Source organism: Pteronotus mesoamericanus, unplaced genomic scaffold (assembly GCF_021234165.1).
Source record: "Pteronotus mesoamericanus isolate MK-2021 breed Mesoamerican mustached bat unplaced genomic scaffold, CSHL_Meso_final contig_2, whole genome shotgun sequence".
Lineage (NCBI taxonomy): Eukaryota > Metazoa > Chordata > Mammalia > Chiroptera > Mormoopidae > Pteronotus > Pteronotus mesoamericanus.
Window position 1 is genome coordinate 15561372 of NW_026555084.1, and position 9821 is coordinate 15571192.

Sequence of the window (9821 nt, forward strand, 5' to 3'; positions counted from 1 at the left end):
CCTGCCACAGAGGGCCAGGCCTGGCCAAGCAGACGGGAGACGGGGGTCCTGTCCGGCCCCAGCTGAGTGATCTGAAGGCAACCCCTGGTCTGCTCTCAGGCTGTTTCCTCACTTCAAGGTAACAGCACTGAGCAAGATGGTCTCAAAGCACTCCAAACTCCCTGAAAGCTTCAAATGCAGCAGTATATTAGTGTATTTCCCTCATTGTCATGGTCTTCATCCTAGTGGCTCCCACTTACTGAGCGGTTACTAAATGTCCTGCAATGCTGCAAGGCATTATTTATCCTCTGCAGTTATCCTAAGAACACTCTGATGCCTCCAATTTTCATGAGAAAACTGGGTTTAGAGAAGACCTTTGCTCAAGGTCACACAGCTAGTAAGTAGTATGCCCCTGACTGAAACCCATGTCAGGTAAACTCCAAAGCCCAGAGCTCTTAGCCGCTGTCTGATATTTCTTCTTCCTGAAGTGGCATCTAACTAGATTTGGTTTCCTCAAAGTCGGTGTCATAACGCTTGCTGAGCTGGAAGGATTACTCTTCAGTTCCTCTAGAAGTTTAGGGGGAAGAATGTTCTCCCCCTGAAAAACCCACAAGGCCAGGACAGGATCAAGGACCTAGAGTTCGGGTCTGCATTATATTTGGCTATAATTAATGTTAACGATGGCTCCTAAACACCTTACCGGCTTCCGTGAATCTTTACTAAAACCCTTTAAAGTACGTGCCATTATCAGTCCTGTTACCTAGGTGAAAAAACTGAGGCTCGAAGAAATCTTGTGCCAGGGCCAGAGAGCTCAATCCTGGATGCAAAGCCCTTAGCTACCTAGATGAATAATTAGAGCAAATGTTTGTTTTCTTACCTAAAAGACTGAGCCGCGATTACAGCCTTCGGGGATAATTAATCAATGGTTTTGCCCTTCCATTTGTAAAAGTCACTCTGGTCTCCTCTAGACCTGGCAATAACTCAGTTTCTGCCCTAGGTAAAGGGCAGCCTGGGAGCCCGGGAGTCCTAAAGATCCTGTGCCTGGCCCAGGAGTGTGACCTCAGGCCCTGCCTCTCAGCTCTGGGCACCCAGGCTGCTGACCCTGCAGCCCTGTCTCCCTCATTGGGCGGTCCTGCACACCTGAAGTAAAAACCCAAGGTCAAATGCAAGGGGAGTGGGCGAAGCCTTTGGGGTTTAGGAACAGTGAGAGCAGAAAGAAAATGCAGCCTGTCCAGGGCTGGTGGGTAGACTGCACCCCAGGGTCCCATAGCTACTACAAAGCCCAGGTACCATGAGCAACAGTTTCTCTCCAAAGACTACCCACCCTGTCTCTCCCCCAGAACCAAGACCGTCCCCCCTCCTCCATTCATACCCACAGGCACAGACACACAAGTCCTGATACTGGGAAAGAACTGGCCAGGGAGTCAGGGACCTGGGCCTCCTCCAGCTGGGTGGCTTCTCCTTCTGTGCCTCTGTGCTCCTTCTTTGGGAAGAGGCCAGGGTAGATCTGAGGCTCTCTCGGGGCCCTCCAAAGCCTGGCCGGAGAGGGAGCTGCTCGGGGCCAAGGTTCAAATCCCAGGTTAGACGCTCACTACTGCAAGGCCCTGTGTGACTTACCCTCTGTGCCTCAATCTCATCACTTACCAAAAAAATGCGGGTAACAGAACCAACCTCACAGTTACCATGCAATAGTACTCAAAAGCCTCTTTGCGGATACACACGCCGCCGAAAGTCACAGAGAACACAATGTGGTGCGTGGGTGCATGGACAGGCTTGGCCAGGGATCCAAAACGGCTGAAGCCGGGTAACGGGCCGCGGGGCTGCGCCATACCATTCCCGCCTCTGGCTCCTTCTGTATGCGTTTGACATTTTCCCCAGTAAAGTGTTTAAAATGCAAAGTTCTTTTCAGGGAGCCTGACTCCTCGTCATATAAAACAGTCTTCTGCCCAAGAACTCGTCTACTTAGTGGGTAACCATAATGCTAGTCTAGGATAAAAATGCTATTTCCTGCCCTCCCAGGGTTATCAAGCTAGTTGCAGGGACAAAGGAACACAGGCACCGTAGGACAGTAAGTGGCACCCTCCATGGCAGTGGGAGAGACAGAAGAATAGTCGGCTCGACAATTAAAAGGCCTTCAAGTGCGGGCCGGCAAGGAGTGCATTGGAGCAGAGGGAGGGAAGGTATGGGGAGGGTATTCCAGGGCGCCCACAGGCACTGATTTGTCTGTCCCTTCTCAGGAACACATGGACAGAAGACACAAAATAAGAAGCCATGTCTACCCTGAGGAAGCTGGAGGTCCAGCATCTTTGTCCACTCAGTGAGGACTGTGAATGGCTGCTGCGTTTTGGGCACTTGGCTTACTCGGTGTGGGAAAGAAAAAAAATGCTGAATGAAACAAACAAACAAACAAACAAAAATGTTGCCCTTGTGGCGCTTAACAATCTGGAGTGATTTCCTGAATAACACTTAATGTGGCCTCCATTAGATGAGATGTTATCTACTGTTTGGTGCTTCTTATATGCCAGGCATTGTATTCGGTGCTTTAAATCCGGTTTGTCATTTGATTTTCATTGACTGCCTGCAACAACCTTATAAGGGAATTGGTATTTACCTTTACAGATGAGAAAAGGGAAGCTCTGAGAGGTTGTGTAACCCACCAAAGGTCCCACAGCCAACAATTTGTAGAACCAGGACTCAAAGCCAGGTAGGCTGACTTTCAAGTGAGCGTATGCTGTCTGTCACACATGGGACACAGCTGTGCCCACAGGTGAGTGACAAGGCCTCACCAAAGCAATGGTTTGGGAGCTGGGTCTTGCAGGAAGAGGGAAATGGCACAAATGGAGACAGAGGACATGAAACAGCATAAGCGTGAGCTCCCAGGAAGAAAATTCATAATCCTGAGTGGACCAGGATCCTGAAGGCAAAGCAGGCAACCGAGGATAAAATTGGGGCCTAACTCCCCAACTTCAAGTACTTTGAAGGCCCGTGATCATCAGGTTTCATTTAAAAGTTCTCATTTAATTGAATCGAAAAGCACTGGGGAGCCATGGGTGATGTGTGAGCAACGGCATGACATCAGACATGTGCTCTGAGAGGATTTATCTGCCATCAGGGCCGAGGACAAGTGAAAGGGGGCAGAGTCTAGTGGGGCCAAGATCTGTTTGGTAGCAATTGCAGGAATCTAGTTATGAATGTGCAGGGGCCCAGGCCAGAAGAGGTGGAGAGGAACGGAAGGTCAATCCAATCCCATGGATTTTTACATCAGCGGAGCGTCCACAGGATGGATGTGGGGTGCAGGGCTACCCTGGAAAAGGAGAGAGAGTAAACAACTCTGCTCATTTTCTTCCAAATGATTTTATTTGGGCTCCCTTCCCTCTCACAGAACAAGGATTATGCTTCCTGTTTTTACATAAAAAGACTGAATGGATGAGAGTGAAATCTCTACTCGATCTTGCCCTTCTAAAGTGCCTCAAAGAGAGAGGAATGCCAAGGTTTCAGAGTAGCAGGCAGATGCTCATTTTATTTTTTTAAAGGTTTTATTTATTTTTAGAGGGAGGGGAAAGGAGTGAGGAAGAGAGCGAAAGAAACATCGATGTGAGAGTGACATCGGTCGGTTGCCTCTCATACACCCCAACCAGGGACAGAACCCTCACCCAGGCATGTGCCTGATCAGGAATCAAACGGGCAACCTTTTGTTTTGCGGGACAATGCCCAGCCAACTGTGTCACACTGGTCAGGGCCAGATGTTCATCTCAAATACATTATATTATTTAATGCCCGACCCTGAGAATTAGGGCCTTATAGCGCCATTTCACAAATTGAGAAACTGAGGCCTAGGGAAGCATTTGCTCAAGGTGCTGGAAGTACAAAGACAGAAATAGAAAGCTGTCCCTGTCTTCAAAGAGCTTGGAGGCAAGCAGTCTGGAACCCTCACCCACGGATCCTGTCTCTTCTACTTACTTGAAAGGTAGCGTGGATAGCTGGTCTTCAGCTGGTCAGTGAGTTCTCTGAAACTGTACAGTCCTCACCTATTAATGGGGATAGTGCCTACCCTTTGCAGAATCTTTATGAGATTGCAGCATCTAATGCACATAGAAGGTTCAGCAGAGTGCACGGCAGAGTGCAGAGTGCATAGAGGATGCTCAATAAGCATCGTTGATGATGACGATAATGATGAAGGAGGTGATAGCCGTTACCTGCAATGCTTGTGTTAATGGCCTCCCTTCCAAGCCCAAGCCCCCATCTGCAAAGCTGCTTGTGAGTCAAAGCAGTATCCTATTATTCCAAAGAGAGAAGGAAAAGGGTGACTCATATCCTGGCAATGGGGAAGCTTCTGGCTGGCTTGCATCAGCTGGGGAGAGGATGGCCCCAAGGTGAAGGGAAATATGAACCCCCCGGCCCCACTGCCTTTCCCTGGTTTCGTAGGCACCCTGATCGTTAGCACTAGCGAGGGAGCCCCCATGCAAGAGGAGCCCAGGACTCTGATAAAGCAAGCAAACCTGTCCCCCTCTGGGCTTAGGTGAAGAAGTTACTCTCCCTGGTCTCACACAGGTGAAGAGGTGAAGGGTGCGCGAAGGCACCCAGCAAAGGCTGCACTGCAACTTGCTCCTACAGATGGCTAGAACTTTGACTTGGAAAAGATATTGGCCCTGCATCCGGGGCTGTGGAGGCAGCAATGTTCCAGACCTCAGCAGTGAACACGAGGACTTCAGCCCATTTCCCCGGTTCTCCAGGTGGCGGGGGTCCCTTCTGGGAGCTCCCAGCCAGTTTTAGAACAATGAGGGGAGAGGACACCAATTTACAAAGGGACTATGTTTTTACAAACACTGCATTTTTACAGAACAGAACCATAAATCATATGGGGGAAAGGTTTGGCAACACAAGTAATCAAAAAAAAAAAAGCACATTAAAACAATAAGGGTGACAGAGAATTTATTGAACAGACTAATAAAAATGAAAAAACAATGAAAATACCAAGCATTATCCGGGAATGGGGTACCAGGCATTCCCACACTCTACTGGTAAATGTGTAAATTAGCATGCTCTTTCTAGAAAGCAATCCAGAAATGTGTTTACCAAATTCATGCATAGTTCCTTTGACAGAGTAATTTCACTTCTAGGAATTTAAATAAAGGAAATGACATATGCAAAGATATTAATTTCAGCACAGCTTACAATAGCAAAAAAAAGAAAGAAAGAAAGAAAAACAGCTTAAACGACTAACAATAGAGGACTGATTAAATACATTTTGGTTCAACCCTAAACAAGATACTATATACTATATAACCATTAAGTAGGATATTTATTAGTGATGAAAAATAGTCACAGTATATTGTTTGGAGGAGGGGAAAAAAAGCGAGTTACAACAGTGTGATTCCAAATTACAATTAGTATATAAAGAATGACTCCACTTTCCTGAGAAGATACAATCAAGAGGAATCTAAAAGAAAGAAAAAAGTCTGGAAGCATACATAAAAATTAAGAGGGGTTCTCTTTGGGCGAGATGACATATTTTCAATTTCTTTCTCTACGCTTGCCAGTATTTTCTAACAATTCTACAAATGAATCTTTTCGAATGATAAGGGGTTGGACCAGAACATTTCTAGAGTTCCTGCCAATTCTGACATCTCAGACATCCATGACCGATGTCCCAAGCGACTTCAAACGACCCATATTTGGTGTGGGCGTACGGTGTGGCCTTTGGAGCCCACGTCGCTGGCCGCAGCTGCAGCCCTCTGCGTTCCCCTCCCCACACTTGCTGCCCAGCTGTCTCCCCCGCCAGCCTGGGAGCTTCCCCTGTCATTCATGTGCCCAGCCAAGAGCTGAGCAAAGGAACTCAGCATGGCGACAGCTGCCATGGGGGAACAGTGAGATGAAAGGCACAACTCTAGCTCTAGAATCTTACTGGGATACAGGACACAGACACAAAGTGCCTGGTTGTATAACACAGACTAAGAGAACCAGCGAGAGGAAAAGAAAGCAGGGCAAGCCAGGTGGGGAAGGCCCTGCTGGAAAAGGCCACACAGGACGGGTAGACGAGGGCATTGCACACAAGGGGCACAGCCTGAGCAAAGGTGAAGCCAACCCAAAGTCCTTGGGAATACATGTCCCAAACCTTTCCAAGAAACTTTCACAATCCTTGGTCTGCTGGGTTCCTGAACTTTGGCCTCCATGGGTAAAAGTTGTCTCTAAACAGAAGTCTTACTGCTATCTATCTAACCCTGGATTAGCCACCAAAGACAATATTGAGTCTTTTTGGATAAAGAGAATAAATTACCTTCTACTCACTTTCCCCCACCCCTTCCAAGGGGAGGAGGGGATGGTGAGGGAGGTTCTGGGGGAGAAAAGGGAATTGCAGGAACCAGCCATCTCACACCAAAGTGTGCTCACTCCCACCAGGCCAGTGACTTCTCCTGGCGACCCCATTTGACAGATGGAGGAGAAGAGGCTCCCAGGGTTAAAATGGCTTGCTCCAGGGTCACCCAGCCAGAGAGTGGGGAAGGTGACTCCACTCAGGCCTTCTGACTCCAAGTCCAGTGCTATTTCGAGGTAACACACAGGACCTGGAGTCAGGAGCCCTGGGTGGCTCTGTCACCCGCTGGCTGCGTGGTCGGGTACAAGCCCCTCACCCCTCACAGCCTCTATCCCCAGCTGTAAAATGAGGGGGCACCGTGATGGCCGCCCAAGTCCTCTTACGGCTGGGCTCTATGAGCCTTCTAGGGACGGCTGCAAAGCTCTCCCTATCAATTACATTTCCCAAGTTGGGCCGGCAAAGATCACCAGAAGATCTTCAGCCTGTCACGTGGTTAAATAAAAAAAGCAAACGTCCCAGATTAACTTTCACTGCACTGCTTCTGCTGACACCTGATTTACCCAATTTTCTAGTTTCCTCGGGTGAAATATCCCTCCTGGGTAGGACCGCTGGGCAGCTAACAGGACAATAATTAATTATTGGTTAGCCAAAGAGCACCGAAGATGGAGTTAAAACCTGGAGTCGGGTCCAAACGACCAGATCTTGTTCTGGGTCCCTGATCGAGTCTCCAGCTATTTCAGGCCTTCTTCACCCGCGTCTTAGTGGAGAGGCTTGAAAACACTCCCAGACGAGGGCGACGGCTGTGGACAGAACTTTCCCAGGGGCAACTCTGTCCCGCCCGCACTCAGTACCCGTAGCCCCCGGTTGTCCCCAGAGGTAGGGGAGCGGGGCGGTCGGGGACCGTGGCGGTTCTGGGGCTGGGATCTGCAGTTCTCGCAGACCTGGGCTCTGCTCTCCGGGCGTGTGACAGCGCCCGGTGACCGCCGCGGGAGCTCCACTGCGGTTTCGTCAGAGGTAAAGGTACGCGCCCGGCGCGCGCGCCGTGTGCACACAACCGCACACCCCCGCGCGCGCAGCCCACTCTGCACACACTCCCCTGGCCTTGAGAAGCGCGATCGCACTCAACCAGCCCCTTCGGCCCCTGACCGGAACCCACCCGGGCGCGCCCGCCACCGACCACGAGGCCCCGCGTATCCCAGACGCAGGGACGTCTGCAGCAGACCAGGGTTGGCCTTCTCTGGTGTGTGGCGGGCTTCCTCTCCAAGACACTCAGTCGCGCCGCGCCATCCTAGCCGCCAGCCGAGAGCCGCCACCCGGAGTCCGCCCGGAGCTGAACGTCTCGGCTGCAGCGTCCCCTCCAAGTCGCGTCTCAAGGCTAGGAGTCAGCTTGCAAGCCTCTCCCCGCCCACCCGGTCCCATGACAGCTGCGGCCGCCCAAAGACAGGCAGATTACAACAAGAAGCAAAGTTTCCCTCTCAACCCTCCCACCCTCCGCCCCCTCCCTTCCAGTGTTATGCAAAATGAGCCAGTTGGGCACTAGCGCTCCGACTCCAGGTACCGAACCAGCCATCGCAAGCCTCTCGGTCCCATCGGGGGTCCTCTCCTCCTCCCCGAGGCGTGCGCCCGCAACCGGGGTCTCATTCTCGCCTTCTCGCCTGCGCCGCATCCCCATTCTCCCGGCTTCCTGCAGCCTGGCGCCCAGAGAAAAAGCTCTAACTATGGGGCCAAACTTTGTGCTTTCAACAGGCATGGGGTTGGGGAAACCCACGGAAGGGGTGGGGGGGCGCACACCTTGTTCAGACATTTTCGGTGGCTGCTTGTCCCAGCAGCCCCCGCCCCCCGCCTCCGTCTCCAAGTCACCAGCTTCCTCGGTGCACTGCCCCCCCCCAACCCCGGTACACCAGAGCACCCTCTCCTGTCACGCGCGTCTCGCCGGTGGGGCTCCCAGGCGCTGCCAGATCCCGGGACGCCGCCTCGCCTTCCCTTCCCCCTGCATCGCCGAGCGCGCACCGGGGCCGCGCGCCGCAGGGGGCACCCAGGCGCCCCTAGACAGTCCTTCCGCCCCGATCTCGTCGTGCTTTCACCCCCGGACGCTCAGCCGGATAGCGTAACCAGGAAGGTGCAATCCCCGGCCGTAGGTCCACGTGCCCCTCAGACCCCTAAACCCTTAGTGGGCAACTGGCAGGAAACTCCGTGCTGCGGGCGCGGATAAGGAGCCACGGGGCCGATGGGGAGCCATGGGGGTCTGGAGACTGAGGAGCAGCAGACTCCGAGGACAGGGGTAGGCGTCTGTGCCGGGGCCACAAGTCCACGTGAAAGTACGGCAGCAAGTGCCGGGAGCCTGAGGGCGCGCCTCCTGCACCCAGAGCTGGCCTGAGGGTCCCCGACACCTTGACGCGGCTCCACCTCCCCAAGGAAACGCGGTACCCCCACCCAGCTCTGCCAGCGGGGGGTGCGGATTCCAAGAGACCAAGACTAGACCTTCCCCAGCGGCCGTAGCGCCCACAACGCTCCGGCTCGCTCGGGGGCGACCTCCAGCTCCCTACCCCCCTTAACGGAACGTATCGCGGGGATTCATGGAAAGGGGCTCTGCAGCCTGGAACCCCCGATCCCCTCAATGCACCCACCGCTTCCTCCCAGCCTCCCTGGCTGCGGCGGCAACCTCTGCAGCTCAGCACCCCTGGCCCCGGGCCCGCGGCCCCAGCTGGTCGTACCTGCGTGTCGGCGAGATAGTTGAGGAAGAAGGAGGAGAGCTCTTCGTCCAGCAGCGCGCCGCAGTCGTTCCCCGCCATCTTCCAGCCGCGGCTGCAGCGTGCGGCGGAGTCAGCGCCGAGCCGGCCGGGGGGAGGGAGCGAGCGAGCGGCGGAGGCGGGAGGAGGTAGCGAGGGAAGCGGAGGGCGGAGCTCAGGCCCGGGCTGCCGCAGGGCCGCTGGCTGCGGGGGCGGGGCCGCGCGCTGCCTGAGCGAGCAGGGGGTCGCGCCCCCACTTTCCTGCGCCAAGTCTAAAGGCGCGATGCTCGCCGGCAGCCCCCGGGCCTGAGGACAGCGCCTGAAGCCGGCTGACGGTTCCCCAACCTGCAGCCGGATGCCTGCGCAGCAATGCGGGCAGCCCCCAGCTTTTGCCAGAGCGAATCACGTTGCCTTAGCGCTGGGCGGGTCCTCCGAGACAAACCGCTTCTGCACTGATGGGGAAACTGAGGCCTGGGAAGGCAGGGGACCGCGTTTGAAAGCCACTTTAGCAGAAGGAAAACAAAGCCTAGGTCTGACTGCCCCCGAGGCTGGAGCTTCTCTACCGGGGCCGCAAGGCCAGAGAAGGAAGGATACCATAGTTCAAAGGTGGAGAAATCGGGGAAGGCTCCTCGGAAGGGGTGGCACTTTTATATTTAAACTGAAAATGCGTTGACTCATTCTGTAAAATTGGGCAATCTCTCTCTCTCTCTCTCTCTCTCTCTCTCTCTCTCTCCTCCCTTCACTCCCCTTAACTCCTTCAAATAAGAAAAATAATTATAACTTCTCTTACATGACCCAAA

General features: G+C 53.4%; 1 protein-coding gene across 1 annotated transcript in view; it reads right to left on the bottom strand.

Moving 5' to 3' along the window:
- The window catches only part of PPARGC1B (PPARG coactivator 1 beta), a 105880-nt gene extending 96668 nt beyond the window's left edge, over positions 1-9212 (bottom strand). The window contains exon 1 of the mRNA XM_054568191.1: positions 9007-9212. Within this exon, the coding sequence (XP_054424166.1) occupies positions 9007-9084 (78 nt within the window). The 5' untranslated portion in view covers positions 9085-9212. The remainder of the gene's footprint in view (positions 1-9006) is intronic.
- Between the last annotated feature and the right edge of the window lie 609 nt (positions 9213-9821).